At 42.0% G+C, this 23523-nt stretch overlaps 1 protein-coding gene and 1 long non-coding RNA gene across 3 annotated transcripts in view; one reads left to right on the top strand and one right to left on the bottom strand.

Annotated features, from left to right (window-relative positions):
- LOC143369311 (uncharacterized) overlaps positions 1-23523 on the top strand; it is a 76078-nt gene that overhangs the window by 3443 nt on the left and 49112 nt on the right. The window lies entirely within an intron of this gene.
- The window catches only part of LOC143369301 (fibroblast growth factor 18), a 197845-nt gene that overhangs the window by 157881 nt on the left and 16441 nt on the right, over positions 1-23523 (bottom strand). Inside the window, exon 1 of one of the 2 annotated variants that reach the window (XM_076813084.1) lies at positions 10328-10618. The exons of the other annotated variant lie outside the window; for it this stretch is intronic. Within the exon in view, the coding sequence (XP_076669199.1) occupies positions 10328-10341 (14 nt within the window). The 5' untranslated portion in view covers positions 10342-10618. Of the gene's footprint in view, positions 1-10327; positions 10619-23523 lie in introns of those variants that run through there. 2 annotated transcript variants of the gene reach the window in all.

Genomic DNA, 23523 nt, shown 5'->3' with positions numbered 1-23523 from the left:
GGACCAATTATCGTCGGAGCGTTTCACAAAGACGAGGCAAGCGGTCTCCCTGGCGTTTGCAGAAAATCTACTCGGAGGCGGTCCCCCGGGTCCCCGTAGGAGCCTGGAATCTCTCGTTCGTGAAGCACCGACTTTTTCTCGGAAGAATAATATTTTCTTATGACGGACGAAGAGAGGAAACAACTCTCTCCTCGTGTCCCAACCTACTGCGCCGATCAATGAGGGAACCGAATCCGCCTCCGCGTCACCACGATGAATTTTTCCACGGCACGCACCGACGAGCACAGGATATAATGGCGGTACATTGCACCCCGGACATAAATTCTGCGATCAAAGTGCATCGCGTCGCACCGGGGCGAGCTTTAAGGATTTTATGTGATTAACTTCTTCCATGACTTTCTCCCGCCCCACCCCCCCCCCCACCCCCTCCTCCTCCTCGCTCACTTCGGCCGTTTCATTCTTTCACCCTTTCCTTCCCGCCCCCTGGGCGCGCCATCCGCCCTTCTTATCCTTCTCTTTATCTTTTCGGTGCTACACCGCTTCTGCATCGATTGGCCGGCTCGTTCCTTCGCCCATCGGCTCCTTCCCTAAGTTGGTAACGCGATGGATTCCAGCGCTTTATCGACTTCGACTCCGGCCACGGACGACAAATCGTCCAACTTTTAAGTATTTTCGAAAAGAATCCATCCTGCGAGAATATCCAGGGCGCGGTGTGCGCGACCCTCAGCCTCTACTATTCACTGACAACGGCGGCGTAGTATCGGCGAGTTTCGGTGGAAAAAGGGGTACAAGGGTGGAGGGGTCGAAGTATAGAGAACGAGGGGGGAAGAGAGAGTCGGGGAGACAGCGGGGGTGGGGGGAGAAAAAGAGATGGAAAGCCGAGAAAGCTGGCCATAAAATACGTGTGCATGGATGCATTTACGAACTCCCAGGCCCGCGGCAAGCGGGCCGAGTTTCACTCGATGAGGGATGAGATTCCAGGAGAGGGAGGGGTGGGTGGTGCCGCGAGCACGTATACAGCCGAGTTGTTGCCAGTTGTTTTCCCGAGGGACAAATTTATAACTTTGTCTCACTCGGCAAGTTTGCGGGGAACAAACGAAAAATCGCCGCACCGCGACATCCAATATTGGATTTCCGTAGACGAATCAACGTGGAACGCGTCCCCTAACTATGTACCGTCCGCTCAATTAGCACGGGCCGAATGGATACCATCCATCACGACCTACTTTTCGACCAAGATTTCCACTAAGTTTCTCGTATCGGACATTGCGAGAAGTTTCGGTTAGAACGGCGAAGAAAGTCGCACGGGAAACCTGCGCGTCCGTGATTGTATCGAATAGTCTGAATTCCATGCTTTCTTTTATTCGCGGGCTAAAATGTGCGTGTATCCGCGAATAGCGAACAGTAATAACTGAAATAGTAGAACCTGTAGCGTGGAATAATAATTTGTGTTAACACTAACGGTCATTTTGACAGTTTTTAGTTTTTGTGCATTCATAATTTTCTTATTTTTACAACTATACGTATGTGCGTTTGTGTCTTCTCTGTAAAGTAGGTAATCTTTCATGCTGTAAAGTAAAAAAATAAAAAGATTTTTCTACTATAATGAACATGGTGCGTGGCTATGTTAATATGCTATAATACTACTTTATATTAATAAATTTAAGCAAATATATACTTACATTACTTGTACGTAAAAATTATTAAAATAAATACCAGAAATTTATATTGTATTATGTGTTTTAGTGCCGGTCAATATGACCGGTGTTGGCGGTTTTAGGTAGGTTAAACTTTTGGCGGTTCTAGTGTTTAGAGCAGTGGTGTATTTAAGAAAAAAGGCCCAGGTGACAAACGTTCTGAGGGGCCCATTTTTTTCGGGGAAATGAGAAGGTAGTTTACTAAAAAGGGGTGAGTGTACAGAAAAAAAATATAGTGCTTGGATAAAATCATATTTTTTTTAAGATAGGGCCCTAGGAGAGCCTTCTGGATAGGGCCCATTTTTCGGAAAAATAAAGCGGTAGTTTACTGAAAACAGGCTCAGTGTAATAATACAGAAAACAAATATAGTTTGGATAAAATCATAATTTTTTTTAAGGATGGGCCCAGGGGCCCAGGTGGCAACTGGTTAAGAGGTCTCCCTATTAGTTTGACGCTCTGAAAATCAGGCTTTGAAGGAATTTTTTAAAAGAAAAGTATTGAGTATTTTTATTCCAAACTTTGTACGCTTATTAGTAGACATTCGAGGAACATGCAGAAATTTTTCTAGACCAGAATGAAGGCATTATTTTCAAAATATGAGTTTTACAACACAGACAACTAACAAATTCTTTTCAGAAAATTCAAAACTTTTACTTGAAATGCTACCATTCTTGTACACTTCAATATTTTTTATTCGTTCTAGTTCGTACGATAACTACACTCGTATAGATTAAGAAAAACTTTGCGTGTTTTGTTTGAGATGACTGGGACAGCTGGAAGCATATTCACCAACAACAAACTTCTTTTTCAAACCCCTCTTACCATTACCGCTGTAATTTTAAACAAAATTATTATTATTGCAAACAAAAATTTGAGCACATTCTTTGAATGTCAATTAATAAACGTGCAAAGTTCGGAATTATAATACTGAATACTTTTCTTTTAAAAAATTTCCCCAAATTTGCCCTATTTCCAGAGCGTCAAACTAGGTAGACTCCTTAATCGCGTTAACAGAAGAAAGTATTTCACAACGTGGTGGATATACAATGGCAATGCTTTACTATCCTCTTAAAATATTCATGATCGATCATTACGTTTCGCTTACAGTTCTTACAGGCTCAGGGGATAGCACGTAGCAATTACCGGCAAAGGTACGAGCCATTGCCACGAGCCACGAGTTGTTCCAACTGTTCTAAATGATCGATTTACGTCTGCGGGGCAATGAATTAAATTAATATGCTAGTGAAAGGTCCGTATAGTCAGTATACAGCTTCGGGAGATATAATTCGAAGTGTTTCCCGATACTGGGTATATACTCAACACTGGTAACGAACTGGATGTTCTCTTCTGTCTTCGAATGTAACGTTTCAGGCGATAAATTCAAGGGTCGAAAATTAGTACGTCATCCATTCGGCGACTAGAGCCAGCGATATCCGGGATTTTCTCGAAACGTAGTCAGCCCTGTAATTTTCTCACGTTGGAACCGTGACGCGTCGTAATTTCCAGCCGGCCACGAGTGACTAGGCTTCTAGGCGTCCGGAATTCAAGTCGAAAATTGTGCTAATCCCTTTAAAGTGACCCGTGTCTCGAATGATTGGCCGCCGAGGCGTAAGTAACACAACAGGTAGGTAGAAGCAGAGGGCCACCGGGATACTAGGGTGGAAAAGAAGGAGAAACACAGAGGTTGAAAGAACAAAAGCAACGCCCAAGCTCCACAGGTGCTCTCGTGAGTGGCTTTCCGTTCGTTTGGATAACCGCGGACGAGTCGCCAAGGCGTTAGAGCAAACAGCGGCGAAGATGAACTTTCTAACGCTACGCTAACGCCGCCGGTTGGCCCCCTTCTTCCAGTTCCTTGAAGATCTCTAGCCTCTTAACCTACCTGTCCGTTTCACAGTGCAAAAGTGCCCGTTGCCTGGGAAGAACGCACTTTGCTTTGGGAAAAGGACACTTCACGGAAGCATTGTTGCTACGTAGCATTTTTCTGACAGTTGTTGTATCGCCAATAATGTATCTGGAAGCTAGACTGGCAAGGGGAGGACACCATGTGATAGACATCGATTTTGATGAGCCTTGGCACGATGGATCTATGTCGAAAATAATTAAATAGGTGTTCGAGCGTTTTAGCCAATAGACCTTAGTAATAAAGATATTTACATGTAAATTATTAAAAATTTCATAGTGGCTGTGGGGTTTTAGTCGGTAAAAATCCCACACTACCCTGGCGCCCGCGGGAGATTCCCTTCTGGAGGCGTCGGGGTGCCTTTTGAAGATATCTCCACGTTAAAAAAAATTTATTAATTTTTTTTTATAAATTTTTTTTTTAACGTGGAGATATCTTCAAAAGGCATCCCAACTCCTCCAGAGGGGAATTCCCCGGGGGCGCCAAGGTAGTGTGGAATTTTTACCCACTAAAACCCCTCGGCCACTATGAAATTTTTATTAATTTACATCTAAATATTTCTATTATTAAGGCCTATTGGCTGAAACGCTCGAACACCTATTTACTTATTTTCGACATAGATCCATCGTGCCAAGGCTCATCAAAATCGATGCCTATCACATGGGGTCCTCCCGTCATGACTGTCAACCCGACTTGCTATAGAAACAACAGACGGCGATGAGGATTTTCTAATAGACCCCCATGTGTGCACTGTCGGGTTAAGTGCAGTTGCTGCGACGTTAGAACTTAAACCCCACAGTAAAAAGGAAACAGAAATCATATTAAATACTCTTATGCGAGATGCGAAGAAATCCCCAAGCATTGGGCAAAAATGCAACAAGCAAGATTAAAGTGGAAGCGTCGTAGGTGAGCCCATTCTCAGAGTGATAGCGTAGCGAGCGCATTGGCTGGTCCCAGCCCATGGGGATCGTCGAGGGCCGTTTTATGATCAGCGATGAACGCAGATCAACAATCGGGAGGGCGATACCCGTCTCGATGAGCCGCAGTAAACTGTCTTTATTGTGAATCCGACCTGCTCGAAGAAGAAGTGCGAACGCGCCTCGTAACGGCACCTGCCCCGCTCCTACTGGATGCACTTTAAATACTGGTATCGAACAATGGCCGGACCGCGCGACGCCGGAATTTGATTTACAGCACAATTCCTGCAGCCCGGGACGTAAACAGGTATAGCGCGCCCACCCGCTTCATGTCGATATATAAATCGTGAGATGTCGCAAGTTTCGGAACGAAAATGGTAATGGCAGTTGCACAACCAGGCCTGTCAATGTGTACCCGCGAATACTACAGCCGCCCCGTTAGTTACCACGCCTTTGTGAAGCGCTTCACATGTTTTACGGGCTTAGCCGTCCAATGGGAGCGGAGGATTTCGTGCCCTGTCCGTGCACGACAAGGACTCATTAATGGGAATAAATGCAAGGAGCTAAAGGAGGTTAATAGCACGGAGCTCTGAATGCTCCCGATCGACCGTTTACCCTTGCTAGTCGGATACATAATTCCACAGCTTCAGCGTTCATTTTCCAGATAATCCAGATGTCGGTCAACGACCATTCCGGGGGTACTATTGGATTCGATGATAAATAAAGTCTGTGCTGCTTCGTTGTATTCCAATCTTTATTATTAGCTCCGTTCAACCGTTTGGTATTGAACGAGCCGATGCTGAAGGGGCATCCTTTGTCTTGCTTTCACAAAATCAAATTGTATTCGGTATCGTGTTAGGGAGCTGGGAAATAGTATAGTAGCGGTTTACAAGTAACACAGTAGGTTGTGAAATTAAAAGACTGGTCTGTGTTAGGTCTGGGTTAGGTTTGGGTCTGTAAAATGTTAGCCTAAATTCACTGACAGCCGAAGGAACAGAAACGTCACTTGCCAACAATATAACTTGGAATGTTTGCTCCGCGTCGAAGTCTATATAAATAACTGGCCAACACAATCCTTCTTCCAGTTGTTTTACGTAGACTGGCTTCGGATCCCGAGCTTTAAAGTCGGTGAACTTACTACCGTCAATGACGCGTGCTGTACGAACGCGGTACCGAGTCAGACGCAAAGGGCGAACGTCACGTTACTTTACATTCCTTGCCGAATTTTACGACGTGGCTGCACGTTGTAAAAATCAATAAGGGGACTTCGTATATAACGGGGAAGCAACGAAGCAGGGGGTTTCGCGAACAAAAAATTTTGCTTGGTCGAAGAAATGTGGCGTCTCTTTGTCTATTACCGTGAACAAACTTGGCGACACTAATATCTTGCTGTTAGCTATTAATTTTTTAGTATTAGTATCAGCATTTATTTTAAATCAATTAGACGAGAACGCGTTCGAAATATCTATGAACGAGTTAATTATATTTGATTAAATATTAATTATAATGTATGTAGACAGTTTATAATATTGCAATAATTCAATGGCTGTTATCACACACACGTGACTTCAATCGTTCGGCCGTTATGTATCAATTTATTGAAATTATCTGACGTTTTTTTAGATTCAGATTTTTCGTCGAGTGTTCATTGTGCTATTTAGGTATGTCATACTTCCTCGTAATAATGTTTTCCGCATCCTTATATGCTTTACTTTGATCTGTAAGAATTTGTCTGTTCAGAAGTGTTTCATTTCACTCACTGGCAGTGCCACACAAATTTATAATTCAAACTTAAATTCGTAAGTCAAGAGTATATTAAATTGTTCTGTGTTCTTTTCCTATAATTTTATCCAGTTTTTAGCGTAATATTTATTTTTGTGAATTTTAAATGTCTTTTAACTTCTCTTCAGTTTCTTCTTTTTTAATATATTTCACAAACAAATTGTAACATATTTTTTATAAGCTCGTATTCGATACAACTATTTAATTTTCCCCGACTTAATTACTTCGTGACTTATTTTTCCTTTATCCCTGTGCAGATTTCACTTCGCCTCGCTAGTGAGGCAGAATATAATATGGTAAAAAAGTATGCTTATTTTTGTGCATTTTGTGTATTATTAAACCTTAAGTGTTTCACTTTGCCCCGGCCTGCCCCTACATTCCTTTTTTTACACTAAGATCAAAGGATAACACTTGCTAGCGAACCTATTGACCCGCAGAATCTTTCATAAAATATTTTTAATCTTTTTCTGCATTAATATTCCTAACACTCTGCCTTCAAAATACCATATTATAAAACTTTATAGCTAAATGCGGTACAAAAACCTTTTACAATTCCTAACGTTTTAAGTTCCCATTAAACGTATCTAAAGTCAGAATATCTACAGTCGCGAAAATATGTCAGCATCTCGAGTACTGATATTTAATACCCAAACATCCCTCGATCACAGTAAAGTAGTTTCTTAAACAACAAAATAATCTGAAGTGTAAGGAAAAAAACTAGGCATGTCAATTTTTCATGATTGTGTGATTTAGAGCATATTTTGTCAGCGTGAACTGGGACTACAGAACTGTCGAATTAGAAAGGGTTAAAAAGTTCAAATACCCCCGTAAGATATCGTCAAAGATTTCGTATACTGGTTAAAAGCAGGAAATGTCCACTCTACACTGGAATAAAATACGGAATGTCCCCACACTTTGCCTAAACATAAGCTTCTGTCTTCGAGGTAAAGCCAGAAACTATTCAAGAAGAAAACTATATTAGAAAATTAAATTCATTGAACCTTGTTTCTTTACTGGTGGACTAAGGTATTAAAACTTAATTTTCCCCATAAAGCTGTTTTGCGTCATTCCCTATTTTCCCCCCTACCCTTCAACTGTTGAAACAATTTCATAACAATATTCACTATTAACAATTGCAACGATCTCGAATGTAGTCCCCGAAAACAATAGAAGGGAGAAAGAACACGATTGCATGATATCGTCCATTACGAAAACAAGAATTACTATCAAATCACTTATAAACTCAGCAGCTTTTACCAGCTGTAAACAACATCTTTGAATTGCGTCAGGTGAAGTATACTTTCAGCAACTTTGTTAAACCCAGCCCTCGCCACATTCGGGAGACCAAGGAAGACTTTTCCCCGCAACCACAGATAAATAACTAACGTACGTCATTTCGTGTGCGTGTAAAAAATACTTTTGTACCATAAAAAAGCTCAGCTTGTCGTACCGAGGCCAATACGTGCAGCAGGCACATTTTGGCGGGCACCTACGTCGGGCATTCGATGGGACACTGTACGCGGCGACTATTCCCAGAGTATTTACGAGCAATTACCAAAGTCTACACGAACACGAGCAACCGTAACTTTTGCATTGCAACATATCCCGGTGTACAGGATTCAACAGCTTTGTTCTGTAATATATCTGCGATTACGGCGAACCAGTCTTGTAACCATGTATAGAATGTGTTAAGAGACGAGTCTCGAGATCGTATCCGCGTCAAGGAGCCTGTTCCGCGCGGACACAGTCTCGTTGGTACTCGAAGTTTCAGGGTGACCAAGTCAGGGCACCTGACACCTCTGCGTCGCCCTTTTCCTCTATGTTGTTGCTGCCTTGTGGCTCCCAGCGACCCACTTTTGCTCGTCCTCGATACACGACATGATTACGAGCACGAATAGAAAGAGGAAGATAAAGAGGGGAAGAGGGACAGAGAGCGCCAGCAGCGGGCAGAGAGAGAGAGAGAAAAAAACAGGGGGGAAGAAAAAAGGAGAAGGAGGATCCAGGAAACAGAGGGAGTGCAAGCAGGTAAGCGTGGAATCGCGACTGGATCGGTGCCAATTCTACCCGGCATACACGCCGATTTGAAATTCAACGCGATGAAAGGTTTGCCTCCTCTTCTCTTCTTTCCACCCCCGCAGCCCTGCCCTGCCATCGTCTTCTAGCGCGCGCTTTCGGCCGCATCCAACTCGCTAAACTATACATAGTATAGTTCGACCCTGTAATATACGCGGACTCTGAAGTATATATCCCGATTCGCTAACCCAGAGACCGGAAGCACTGGCAGCCTTTCAAGTTTGGCAAGTTCGGGATCCTTTTAATTCAGATTGAACTTTTAATCGGGATAAGTATTTTTTTTTCTCTCTTAATTTCGTTAACCCCGTCCGTGGTAATGGAGACCCGGCAACGACGCCGCGCGTCTCGTCGCGACTGGAGGCTCGCGTCAGCGGGAATGTGACTCGGAATTAGCGCAGGGGTGCGTACAATTGTATTTCAGTTTAAAATCGCGGAAAACCTGATCCAATGAAATTGATGCGATCTACTGGAAAATCTTGCGCCATCTGGGGGGATCCAGAAGACCGAGTACGTTTGAGAGCTACGCAGAAACAGCCTATCACAATAGCTAAGGGTGGTAGTTACTGAAGTTGTTTGAAATCATGGAAAAGTTTTTTCATTATGAGAGTGGAAAAAATATATTACACGTCGGAGAAATCTGCGATAAGTTTGCGTGTTACTGTAAGTTCCTACGGCTGTTATGTAACGTATAGGGGTCAGAGAACGGAAGCAGATTAACTAGGGTCGTCGATCATGGATTCTTTTGGAAATTTGCCCCTCGCAATGTCGCGCGCTGTACGGCTCTTTGTGCTGGAAGGCAAGAAAATTCAGGGGGCAGCCGAGGGAACGTCGTTGACTCGGAAATACCGCAGGTTCCGCTTCTGACGGATCCCCGCAAAGTGTGCGTCACGGCAGTTCGAGTTGCTTTCCTCTGACGGAATCTTTTCGATCTAATAGTCGTCGCCAGCGATCGAAGCAAGCTCTAAATGGTGCGCCTGTATCTCCGTGAAAACAAGTCGCGAGAATTTGTTTCGTCAAGTGGTTGTCCCATTTTGAAAACTCATCCCCTGCACTTTCGAATCGAGGTAATACATTCGCGATGTTAACGCGGGTGTTTTCGGGACTGCAAACGGGAATGGCAACAATACCTTCTGGATTTAATCCCGTGCACTTAGAGCCGGATCGTCAACGGTATCAGCTAGTTGCGCGGAAAGATAAACAGATTACCGAGATATAGGGGGAAGATGCGAGGGAAATATAAAAGCAGTGGGAAGACTGAAGCGAGTCTATCTCTTTCAGCTTTGGCACAAATGCATCTTCTCGTAATCCTGGCCCAAGAGAAGTTCTCTCTCCTTTCTCTTATCATTAAGAGCTAGATCTGCAAGACGTTATAATTAGAAAGAAAACTGTTCCTTCTCGCGTGTAAGGAATGACAGCATCAACGCCAATTTCGACGAGTATCTGTCGAACGTCGAAATGGCAACTAATAGCTACTCACCAAAGTGTGCAAATGTTCTGTCACGTAACAATAACAGGACAAAATTACACGGTAGCAGTTTGAACTGTATGAGAATGAAATATTCAACGAAACAGGCACAGTGCTTCTCCGAGTAACGTAACGAACATGAGTGTCAAGCAACGGTGACATTCGCTACAAACTATTCAACGGTTGCCGAACAGAAGTTCGCGCAGGCACAAATCCTTGGGATCATATTAGCGGAAACTATTCTCGCCTAGGTTATTCACAGGCGAACTACGGAAAAGCGATCAACATTCGATGCGTGAAGTTGGAAAGCATTACCGTCTGAAAACAACATCGGAGACCGCCGGTGTCATCCGCATTTCGATCACAATCCCCGTTTCGTCGGTCTCGCCTCGCGATGTGTCCGGTAAGAAATCAAGACGCGGACTAAGGGAGGCAACGCTGTGACCGAGGTAACTAAAGAGCACACACCATCGGCATATTTCGTGCACTGACCTTATAACGAACATGTGTCTCCCGTGGTCCCTGGATGGACAGTCATTGGGTCTCACACGGGGTGGCTCGTAGTATTCAGAGGACGGTGGTTTAAGTATGCATTCACACACGCACGCACCGCGTCGGCACGACCTTGACGTGGCGGGTACTTGGCGACGGACACGCGTGCGAACGACACGCGTGCACGCGACGCGCCGCCGTGAGATCCTCGTGGCGCGACCGGATAGATCCGCGGAACGATCGAACGCGATCAGATCCCCCGTAAGACCACGGCCTAGCCGGTACTTTCACCCTCGCCGGCAATTATTCCCCGTCGTCCCGTCACGCTCGAACTTGCTCTTCGCTCTTCGGGAATTAGCAATCACGATGCCGAAGACGCGAGCACATCAGGAAGAATGGCAAGGAAGACAACGACGACCACGACGAGGACAAAGACGAGGACGACGACGACGACAGTGTCTCGTGGCGGTGGTCGATAGCGCGGCGCTCTACTGACGTCGCGACGCTTCGTCATGTCGTGGCCCGCGGCTCCTACACGCCCTCCCTCCGCCACCCCCCCACGACGACCCACGGACGCCCTCAACTCACTCCGGAACAACCCGGAAACTGACGAACCTCCGCCCCCACCTCTGAAAACTACCCTTATTTCGTGCCCCCACCACCGCCGCCGATACCGCCACTACCACCAACAGCACCCCACTACCGCCACCTCCACCCTCCACCTCCTCCGCCTCCGCCGCCACCCTCGCACGAAGGACGAAGGACGACTGTCCGACTCTATCACGCGGGCAACTTTTCCTCCTAGACTCTGTCTCCTTGTCTCTCGGGGCTTCCCTCCGAAAGGCGGGCTGGTATCGCCCAGTCATACCTCCCTGGCCCCCACCTCCCCCGCGGACGTCGCGACGCAAGGGTGTACGTCACTGACGAAAGCTACTTCCAATCACGGGATTTCTGGTTCACTAGATCCGTGGGCATCCATGACGTTTTTGATATCGTTGACGTAACAAGGACCGTCACGGCTAGAAGGGAACAGTTCTGCTCCGATAAGCTTCGTCCAAATATAGATTACCGAGTTCTTGTGGCCCGCCTGACCAACGTGGTATTTTCGAGAACGTGGCAAGCTTCTGTTAATTACGAATACGTAGGTTGTCGCCTTAGCGCTTTTTCATGGTTAACAGAGTCTGTAATGATTTTCATTTAAAGCAGTCGCCTTAGTTGATAGACATAATCGTGTGTCGGATTTCTGTCGGTCCGCGGATGTAACTAGTTCCGTATTAGCTGGCGGGAGAAAAAATTCGCCGAGTAAAAGCTTCTACCAACGATGTTTCTGGCTCGCAGGATGCGTGACATTTTAAATTTCATTGTGGCGTGAGCATCGCGCCGGATAAGAGACGCCAGATTTTCATTGAGTGGGGTTCTACGACGTATAAATCTCGGAGCTATAGTCCTCGACCCGTTTGCTCTCCTAGAAGACACAGAGACTCGGGGTAGTAAGCGAAAGTCGGAATAATCTGCGTTGGTATTTCGCAGCGTTCCAGCTCGCTTCCTCGTAACAGACCAATCGCCACCTCGCCTGTTTACAATTTGCCAGATTTATTCTCCCTTTCCGGCGAGATCTACCCAGTTTAGTCGCGTTTAATCCGATTTATCAGGCGAACCCATAAATGGTTTTATTTTTCGCGCGATCGGGAGCTTCCTCCTCGATACTCTCCGCTGACTCAGCGAAATAATTCATCCGTCGCTATTCTAGGGTAATATCAATTCAAATTCCGTTCGCGAAAGAGGGATGCGTGACGCAATCGACTGACTTCCTGCAACAATATCCTGGATTCCTTGGATTTATAACGCCACTGACGATTTAGATTTCGTTGCACCGGATGAGACCCGCGAGATTTTCAAGGAAAGAGCTTCGACGATATATAAATCAGCTGGGTGCAGACCTCGACCCATTTATTTCGCCGAGTTAGAAGGGTCTCAGACAATAAGAGAACATCAGAAAACTATATTCGAGCTCTTCCACTCTTCTGAGGATCACCTTTCGCAGTCCTTCCATACGTACATCAATTTAATCTAAAAAAATAATAAAAATCTTGTTAATGGCAAACGCAACAAATCTCTCCTTCTCTGTAGTACTTCAGCAGGTAGAGGGAATTACTTTCCTCGGTTGCTATATTCTGTTACAACGAATGTTCGTGATAGGAATGAGCTCTACCGATGGAGTTTCCTCTATATCGGGCCATTTCTCCTTTGTACTACGTTTCATTGCGTGCGCGCGTGAGTTACGCGGGGCACGCGACCGCGTGCGAGAAAGGAGGATAGGGAGAGAAGAGAGAGAGAGAAGAAGAAGAAGAAAAGGGGAAACAGGAGGAGAAAAGGAAAGGGACGGAGAAAATCCCGCGGGCAGTTGGCCGACCACGTGGGTGCCGCCCCCATTGCCCCCGGCATGGCCACGTGCCAAATAACTCACTTGGCACGCGTAAACAATTACTCCGAAACTCATGTTATCGCGCTACATTACGCGTATATATGTCACGTTGTCCGTCCGCAGGGCGTGCGTCTCACGTCACCTTATGAGTACTCAACCTTTCGATTCGCGCTTGCTCCGCACGGGAAAGTTTCCTTATGGGACTCACTCCCCTGAGAGGGGGAGTGCGGGTACTGTTTCACGAATTTCATCAACGAAGCGAACAAGCTTGTAACGTGGATCAGGGTTCGTGGACCCGAATTGTCCAAATATGTAAATAGAGAAATTGCAATTGCAAACACCTGTTTAGAGATAAACGAACTGAAGTAGTACAAATTAAATAGTAGGTATCTAATTTTCATGGGGTTGAATTTAGTTAAATATTGGTATTGGCAAAGATTCGTGATTCTGAATGATATAATTGACTTCGGTCAGCAAATTCAAGGTGACGCGCACCAAGTTTCGCGAAAAGTTGGAAGGGTTATTTTCGAAATTTTAGAAGATGTATTTAGGTTTCCAAATCGTTATTATCGACTAACTTAATTAAATAGTCAGATGCACTCCTAATATACGTGTAAACGTCGGATATATTTGGAATTCATAAAGGTTAACAAAAACGTATTAGGAAGAATCTATAACCTCCTCCTTTTTGAAGTCGGTTAAAAATTGGAAAAAGTTCGAGAAAAGGTTCAAAAATCCGAAAAGATCTGAAAGTTTTGTGAATATGTAGGGGATGTTCTCCTGATTGTAACGAAATTTTTGTTTGCTGCCCAAATTCACTCTAAGGGGATGAAATTAGCCCCTGAAAATTCAGTGATTTTCCGACTTTACGCGCAATCAGTGAGAGATAGAAAAAAAGTTTCAAGGCAAAAGTTACTTCTTTTAATTAGGACTATCATTTGGTAACTTACAATTCTTATAGTTCGCGAGTTGTAACACAAAATTGGAAAATAGCCGGAATTTAAGGGATCAATTTCACCCCCTTAGACTGAATTTAGGCAGCCAACAAAAATTGCGTTGTAATCAGAAGGACATTCCCTACAGTTTCAGAATTTTTTGAATTTTCAGGTTCGGAATCTTCCCTTGTAAATTACAATGTTTATTCTATTACAAACATACTGGAAGTATCACAAAATAAACATGTGTATACATCATTTTATATTATACAGTTCTATTCATCCTATTTCATTCTGCCAGTTGCAATCAACGTTACACTTAATTGTGCTTCTTTCCATATTCTGTATATATCATCCTAATATTTTAAAATACTTGTATAACATTGCACCCAATTCTAAAAATTTTATAGTTCCAAAAAGAGATGGGTTAACTATGAAACCAGCGGAAACAAAGACATATTAATACCGCAACTTTGCAAACCCACTTAGACAACAAAGGAAATAACTGAACACAAACTGGAGTATTTAGGTGCATTAAAGAAGGTCCTTTAGAAACTCTGCTATTCCATATAATGGCTTAATTTCCGATTTAAGTAAAGCACCCACTAAAAAATATTTATAAATATAAATTCTTTTCACCATAGTATGGTTGTTACTTAATTCGTAACTATGTTTAATAGAATACCTATTCATGATTTGAAATCTCCTTGATTGATATCCAGAGAATCGGCAGAAATTCTGATATGTTTTGTTTTTATTCGCTCGGTATAATACATGTGATTAATTATTTTGGCTGCAGGTCACTTCGATATCAGCGCACGCGAGTACCGTATTATGATACTCAATCAGGCCTATACGAGGAATTGGACGTTTCTCGGGCAGCTTCCACTTCGCGTTCGCGGATCAGTGGATGGAGTTCTGCATCTGCAGATCGTTTTGGGTATCGGCCAACGTCGATTCCCGATATCGAGGGCCGAGATCCGTGGTAACACGCCTATTCTACCTCCGGAGCTCGATATTTCCACTAAAAGAACGGCCTAAATCGAGTTTTCCCCCGAGAAAGCATTTCCCGATATCGCTGTTACGTTACAGTTCCACTACTTGTCTACGATATGTAGATGTGATTCAACGAATTATATTGTAAACCGTGGAATTATCATCAAATAAAATATTAAAATGTTTATCTGATTGTTCGCATATTGCTTTTCCACACATTGAAAATCGGTTGTTTTCTTACTGTCACGAGCATTAATATTTACAGATCTAAGTTTTTTTAATATTCCCAATTGAATGCAGGCATAAGATAAGAGAAGCGAATGTTCTAGATATCTATCTCTCAATCCAAGTAATTAGTAGATATAATTAGGATGAAGCAGATTGATTAACAAATTCCCATATTAAACGTTTAATTTTGCTTGATAACCTGTTGATTATAAAGTAATTGTCATTGCTAATTTGGCAAACTAAGGAAAAGTGTTATTTTGTGAACAACTACTCATCGTTATCTCTGTAGAATGCAATTCATTTTTATTTCTTAATAATATTTATAGTACAGAAGAAATCTAATAAAGCATTGCCAAATCCAGATTGCACTTCCAATTAAGATTTCAAAATAAACCGTTGAAAGCCATGGAACATACTTATTACTGATTTCACGAGTTACACCACCTTGGATTCTAAAAATAGCAGCTTTAAAATATTTTTATTGAAAAAATGATGAAAATGGAAAATATATAACTAGCAGCTATCTTTAAGATTTGGTTTTGAAAAAGAGGTGAAAAAAATGAAAAATCTATAACTAAGCATTTATTATAGAAACATTGAAATATAATAAATGCTTAGTTATAGATTTTTCATTTTCTTCACCTCTTTTTCAAAACCAAATCTTAAAAATAGCTGCTATTTTGTACTCCAATAGTTGTATAATAAATGCCTATGTAATTACAGATATTTAATTTTCTTCGTCATTTTTCAAAAATAAATCTACAAGGTAGCTACTATTTTTAGAATCCAAAGTGGTGTGACCCCTTAAGGCGAAAGAAACAAGATCGAGATTACTGTGCTTCGACGTAGGTGCCTAATAGAATTAAGATAAACATTGTTAGTACAAACATAAAATAACAGAAAAAATGGCGTGCCAAAATTAACATGAGGAGAGCTCACGGAGGACTCTATTGGGTGGAGGGTATTCTGCTCGAGGATAAGCGGTTGAGCTACCTCGGGTGTGCGCACCAGAGGCGCATTGTCACCTCCCGTTCCGCTGATCACCCAAACGAAATATATTCCGATTGCATAATAAACAGTCTTTCACTGGCGCATAAGTTATGCAAATCGACGCTGCGAATGATTTAGATGATAATAAACTGGACCACACACGGCGTCCACTCGCACCTCGTCCACGAAATTGTACGTTGGCTAAATTGTTCCTCGAGGTAAACGCGGCCAGCCGCTGTCGCATGATTTACCGAGCCACCGATACGCCGCGACGTCGATTAAAATCCGCCGGATCTTACGACTGAGATGCGACGACGAGGCATCGTGCCCGATAAATCACAAACGACCGCGCTAGTAATGGAGAAGCTTGTATAACGCAACGTCAAAGATAGAAACAGGCATCGTAAAGGAGTAAACGATGTTGCTATATAAGTAATGTGGTTGGTGTACCGGCAGTCTCAAATAAAACCACCCGCCGACAAAGATCCTGGCTTGTTAGTGCAGCGCGAGCCTCGGTTACGAGGGTCTTTCAGCGGTGGTTTATAGGATCGGGGAAAGCAGATTTGAAGAAGTTTCAGGTAAAATCATAGTAAAGAAAACTGATTTTATACGTTACTCCGGGGATCTGTCGGGGTCTGACTACTCCAGGGTGGGGACGCATAAACGAACTCGAAAGTTAGATCGAAGAATGAGAGATCTGTGGGTTTATGGGCACAGAATAGTTTTGAATGACGAAGGGTTAATAGACTATTGGGTTTTTTTTTAAACAGGTAGTGAGTTGATTTAGAAAATGTAAGATGTCCCACTTTTTAATCTTTCGCTGTAGGGGTGACCGGGGCAAAGTGAACCTCGGGGTAAAATGAGCTTTCTTAATTTATTCTTTAACAATAGAATATGTTTAGAAATTTTAGTGATGTGATAAGCGTGTGTAATACCACAATGATAATTATGCACATTCAGATATCGAAAAATGGTAAAAAAAAAAAGCTCGTATTTTATTTCAGCTCACTTTGCCCCATGTATAGGGTAAAGTTGTCGTTCTGGCATTTTCTTTTCAAGTTGGATTTGAATATACTTTAAGTTTATTTTAAGTATTGCTATTCGTCAATTTATCAATAGTAATGTTCAAATTATATTATAAATCTATTTCCACACATTTTTATTGAAAGGGAAAAATTTCTTTCGCGTCGCTTTGCCCCGGTCTCCCCTAATTTCCTCCCCAAAATTCAGCGATTCCTTCAAAATAGGATCTTTTAGCTTGCTAAACTAAATTACTATTACTTTTAATTATCCCTAAGCCAGAGTTGGATGATTCGAAACATGTCTTGAAGAAACAATTACATTCGGAGATGATCGTGGGAACACATTAAACCAACGCCACGTGTATTTGTAAATTCCGCACAAACCACAAGGACAATTATTTCCCTAGTTAATTCAGAAGGATTTGAATTTTGGTAGGTATTTGTGTTTTAATTTGTTAGACTGTCGATACCGACAAGAGTCGAAAGGGAACGTGTATTTTGTGTTATAAATACATCACCATGAAAAATTATATAAGAAAGACATACCTATTCTAAAACAATCAAATTCGTCGACAAAATTTATTGGCAAAAAAAGTGGATGATCACATTAATGCAAAAAATCAAAAATAAAAGGAGTACTATGTGCAATGATAGTACACACTTTCATTTCTTCAAAATTTATTGAAAAATGTAACAGATGGTAAGCGAATGTTCACGAAGAAATTACAAGAGACACATTTGCATAAAACTATACAAGTATATCTTACAGATAATTCATATCAAATAAGAAAATTGACCTATGATAAACTACTCCACTAACAAAATTTCTTTCAATTAAATATTTAATTTGATAAAGATCCATAGATGATAATCACTGCACAATGTTACCCTCAAATCAATACCTATATTGAATTGCAATTTTAAATCTGTCTAACACATTTTGCCTCATCCTACAAGATAAGAAATGATTGCATTTACCCCTCGAAAGCGCGAAAGCGCAGCTCGCCTTCGATCTTGACTTTCAGATCTCTCGGCTCACCAATCATACCGCAATTCGAATGACTCACAGCAAAAGATTCTTAGAATTCCGTGCCGTTCGATCACTTTTCCGCGGAATTTGTTTCCATTCGATTCACATCACGGCATTGTGATTCGCGGCTTATTTTTGGCCAGCGAGGTCTAAATCTGGTAGGACACCGGGTGCGATGGAAAAATAGGAACGGTCGCGTGGGCGGGCATTTCTTTGCTTTTCTTCGTCATCCCTTGTCCGGTTTTGGTGTTCGTTGCAAATTAACCGACACGTGCGCGGCCACGGACGCGGAGAGGCTCGCGAGCGAAACTGGCTCTCCTACCTTCTTTGAATTTTGCGTGGTTGAATACTGATTTGTTGACACGCGGCGCGTTTAGGCGCCGCGCTGGAGCGACCAAATTCCAAACGGCGCCATCGCGATATTTATTCAACGAAATTCCTGCAGCTAAGATGCTCTAAACATATTTTTTATGCTTTTTTAGTTCTCGATGCTGAGCACACACATCTATCCCTTTGCGCTTTATTATTAAAACTTCACTTCCGCCAAACGTGACGGCGCAGAGTTTACTTGATGAATATTTCTCGCCTAAGCTTTGGATCTATTATGTATGCACATATATCGCGCTGGAATTTTCTGAATGCCCGCAGTAAGCTGCGAGTGAATTCTGCAGCTTTTTACGGCGATAGCATGGAAATATTTGTTGCTCTTCGTTCCAACAGGACTCGAAATATTTATAAGATGCTTTATGTAGGGGGGTTGTTCCTTTGACTGCAACAATCTTCTTGCAATGATACGCAGGGGGTCCGTTTTAACCGGAAACTTTGGAATGTGGGAAAATATAGCATTGCGTTTGAAAAAATTCGGTTCACCTCGAAATCTCCCATTTCTTCCCCTACAGAGAAACTAGGCCCGAATTGAAGGAGGGAGGGGGGCTGCAGCGTCGGGCCCCGCTTTACGGAGGGGGAGGGGCGTTCCAAGCGATTAGCTCACTCTGTCTTCATTGGAAATGTTGTATCAAATAAATTTTCTGCGTCCCACAACTTCCAATTTTATGCTTTTATTTTAAAATTTCATTGTTTAAACCTCCTTTATGATATCTATTTAAATTTTTAGCACGTTTAACGAGTGAATCTGAATTATTAAGATCTATCGATTGTGAAGACTTGATACAAGAATTTGCAAAATTAAAGACAAGGAAAAAACATTTTAACTAAAAGTTAATTTACAATATCTTTTCTTTTACCCCCACCTCCGCCGTTCAACCACGGTGGGCCCTCGAAGGTTTGATAGCCCCGGGTCCCAAAAATGAGAGAAACTATCTACAGCACACATTGTACCCATCCATATAAAAAAACTTTTGTAAGAACAATTTTTTAATACCTTCAGTCTTAATAGCAGGTAAATACCGATTATCTTGATTGTACCTAAAGCCTGCCAGTTTTTAGGAGTTCGAAATGTTCTGCTTTCATTACTTAATGTTCGAGTACAATTTGAAGTGATTTAAAATTGAAATACTCTAAACTCATTTTGCTTGAGTTCGTGTACCTATATTATCAGCAATTTCGTACCATCTCTTATTTAGTTTGTGGCATATTGGGACAATAACAATTCAATCATCTGTACGAAAGTCCCAAAACTTTGTCAGCTGCCGTGCATTTTATAATAGACAATATTATACCACTTCTTATTATCCTTACTCTCGATTTCGTGCAATCAAAAATTACTTCACTCCTTAAAATTTGCCATTCACCCACTTCGAATATTACTGTTGAACGATCTGATTCCTTTACTTCCTAAACAAGTATTTCACTATTAAAAGTGTTATAATACTGACTGGTACAGAAAATATGTTTTAAAATACAGAAATTTCGAAAAAGCATCGAATTCGTGCCAGCTCTTATTACGCAGTGCTTACTGTCAAATTTATTTCAAAGCTGAGGACGTCTGTTTCGGACTCTCTTCCCTCGCCCAGACATATTCGGGCGGGTTGTTTCAGCACTCGACGATACGCGACCAAAAATCGCGGTGGTCCGTGGATATTTACTAGCCACATACCTTTCACCCTCATTTGCTATACGTTTGCATTAACCGCGCAGCTCTTCGAGGCGACCTTCGACCTTCCGCGCTTTCGCCGACGGGGGGACCAGGAATTTCGACCGATTTCACGAACCGTCGACGACAGACGGCGGCCCAGGGTTCTGGTAGCAGCCCGCAGACGGAACTCCTATCTTGGTACTCCCATCATCGGGTCGACAATGCAGAAGTTATCGACAATGGCGCGCGGCCAGAAATAGCAGACGGTGCATTGTGTTTAGTAGCGTATAGGATATCCGGATAGAGGACGTCCACGAGTGCCCGGAGCTTCAGGGGAAAAAAGAGAGGAACATTCGTGGTTCCGGATCCACGGCCGCGGAACGGTCTCCACACTTGCATCATTTCGCGGTTCCAGCCCAAATATTTCTGGCTTATGCAACCGCTAATTGCAATCAGAAAGTAGGGCTCTCGTTAGGCTGATTTCGGTCACGACGCTCGTCGATCTGTTTCACCAGTTTCTAGGGTACCACCGTTTTAATCCAGTTCAGTACCACTTAGCCGCTAGGAGCAAATGTAGAGAATACGTTCTGTTTGTTACCGAGTCGACATTTTCACGCAATTTTGTATTTAACTATATAATTTATTTTTTTAACGTAGTAGATATCGACGGAATTATGCGCTACATATATGCGCTACATTGCTATATATAAAATTTTTTACCGGTAATTCGCCATATTGTTACCGGTAATTCGATAAATTACGTATTTCTCGATAGTTACCGGTAAATCGCTAGAAATACATCATTTATAGAATTACCGGTAAAAATTTGGCGAATTACCGGTAAAAATTGCGTGTAAAGCAATGTAGCGTATTATCCTGTCGATATCTACTACGCTATCAGTGAAAAAAAAACTTCAAACCGATTTACCGATTTACCGATTTACCGGTTTGCAATCCCTAAGTGACTTGCATAGGAAGAAGTTATTGAGAATCATGCCGCCAACAATATAAGAAAATTTAATCAAAATCAGTGATGAAACCCTAAAGTAAATAATTACCTTTCGAAAAATCTATTTTGCAACACTTTATTGATTAAACCACTGATTCCCTGCAAAGTAATAAATAATAAACAAATTGTTTCGGAAAAACCAAATGATGTGAAATGAGAAAAGTATAAATCTTATTGTTCTGATTTTTATTTTCTTTAAGGTAGTTCCTAATCAACTGTATTAGTCAAATTAGAGTTGAGTAATAAACGATAAATATAAAGTAGAATGATACTATAGAAATAATAATAATAATTTTTAACATCATATATATATATATATATATATAAAATATATATATATATATATATATATATTTTAAAAAATTCAATGTTAATATAAATAATTGTAATACGAAAATAGAATATTAAATTGGTTAAATTGGTGACAACGTCGCATTCAGTTGGAGCGTCTATTATAACCAAAATGTCAGAAAAAATGTTCATATATGGGCATGTTATTTTTTATGGGCATTTACGAAGAAACGATGTGGTCAGTTTTGCAGAAATTAATAAATTCATTTCCTGACATTTCGATGTACTTTTGTGCCAAGTTTGCCACACTTCTTGAATATAGTTTTCCTGTTTCAGAAGAAAAACTGAAACTATAACCCTGTATTTTTCGACTCTGCCATATGCCACTGTGGTAAAATGCATCAACTTTAATTAACAATTTCTCGATAACTATATGATAAATCGATTTTAAACTTTGCACAAGTGTTTCTTATACTCCAAATTAGTTTCGAACGAAATTTGAAAGAATTCTCGAATTTAGTAGATTATCCAGGCACTACCTCAATCTGCGCACATTTCACCAGTTTTGTCATTTCCTAGAGAATAACAAAAGCCCATTAGCATTGAGATCTACGCGTGAGTTTGCATATTTGCGTCAAAATAATCGCTGAAATAACGAACGAATGATAACTCAATCAAAGCGCAATCGTCGTACACGCGTCGCCGAAGTTGCGTCAGATGGAAAACAGATCGATGAAACCCCCTCGAAGAGGAGCTCGAGGAATGATCGAGCAAGGAAAAAGCCGGCGTTTCTGTTTACTCCCCATTATTTTCGCCAAGTGTTTCAAGTCGACTCATCAGGCTGGGAATATATTCTCATAACACAACGGCGGAACAACTCGTTGCGCGTCGTCGAAGTAATCTCGCCGACGGATGTGTACACTCGCCCGTGATTTGCGACACGATTTCCGCGACCTATCGCAGCGTCAACCCCGAAAAATCGTGCACGCTCTAGCATGGGATGACAGAGTGATACGACGGGGGCCCACGCGGCCGAGGGAATTCCCTGAAACAATCTCAGCATCGATCCGTTCGAGGATTGGGAGGGAAAGAGGGCTTCGAGACTTACGTAAAGAAGACGACACGCTACCGGCGGTAGTGGCTCTCGTTCGATCCCCTTGCGCTCCTACGCCTACTCTCTTATGAATCAGTGGATGAATGAGTTGACTTTGCCCTACTTTTCCATGCGTGGGAGTCTCGTATCAGCCGGCTGGTCTGACATTTTCGCGCCGCAACCACCCCTGGCCAGGTCAGCATCGCGGCGACATCGTGGGCGTTGCTGACTCTCAACCTACCCACGTAGTAGACAAAAGTCTGGGTGCACGACCACGCAAAAATCCATTTCCACGATCGCTAGCTTTCGGCTGGGAAAACAGAATCGTACCGTCGCGATTGCCAAACCGAGGTAACCCGTCGCCGCTTTCGCGCACATCCAGTGTGCGGGATATTTGCTTTACTATAGGTACGCTTCTGGGGGGGTGTCGATTACGGTCGATCGGTGCTTTGAGTATAGTAGTATCGGTGGCAAGTTCGATCGAGGATTGGAAGAGAGGTGTAAAAATAATGCGAAATGAAGAAATACCACTTTGGCAATTTTCAATCGTGAAGATATTAATAATTAATGGAAAGGTTTCTTGGTCTGTCATTGGCGATATTACCCGGAACGATATTTAGACAAATATCGTAAATAGGATAATATTGAAATTGTAAGTGGTTTTTGTTATATTTACTTTTGCGGTAAAACTGAAGGGACTCTGCATCAGAGTTGGGCAAAATTTAATCAATTATAAATTCCGAATTACGATTGAAATGTAATTGTATAATTTAATTACAGATTACTTTCTGTAATCGTTAATTTAGTTGATCACAATTACTTACTATTGTAATTGCCATATGTAATTGTAACTGTGCAAGGCAATTACAATTGCATAATTCGTAATTGTAACTATGCAAGACAATTAGAATTACGAATTATGTAATTGTAATTGTCTTGTACAGTTACAATTACGAATTATGCAATTGTAATATATATGTAGTAATATATATAGATACCTATATAGTACTATATATATTACAACTACATTGTAATTGTAATCGTAATTGTGCAGGACAATTCTATTTGGCAATTACAATTGTAATTTTCAAAAGTAAATGTGGGGCAATTACTATTACAATTGTAATTGTCAAATGTAAGTT

Source organism: Andrena cerasifolii, chromosome 5 (genome assembly GCF_050908995.1).
Source record: "Andrena cerasifolii isolate SP2316 chromosome 5, iyAndCera1_principal, whole genome shotgun sequence".
NCBI classification, from domain to species: Eukaryota; Metazoa; Arthropoda; class Insecta; order Hymenoptera; family Andrenidae; genus Andrena; species Andrena cerasifolii.
The sequence above is the reverse complement of the archived record's forward strand: the minus strand, read 5'-3'. Positions and strand labels throughout refer to the sequence as shown.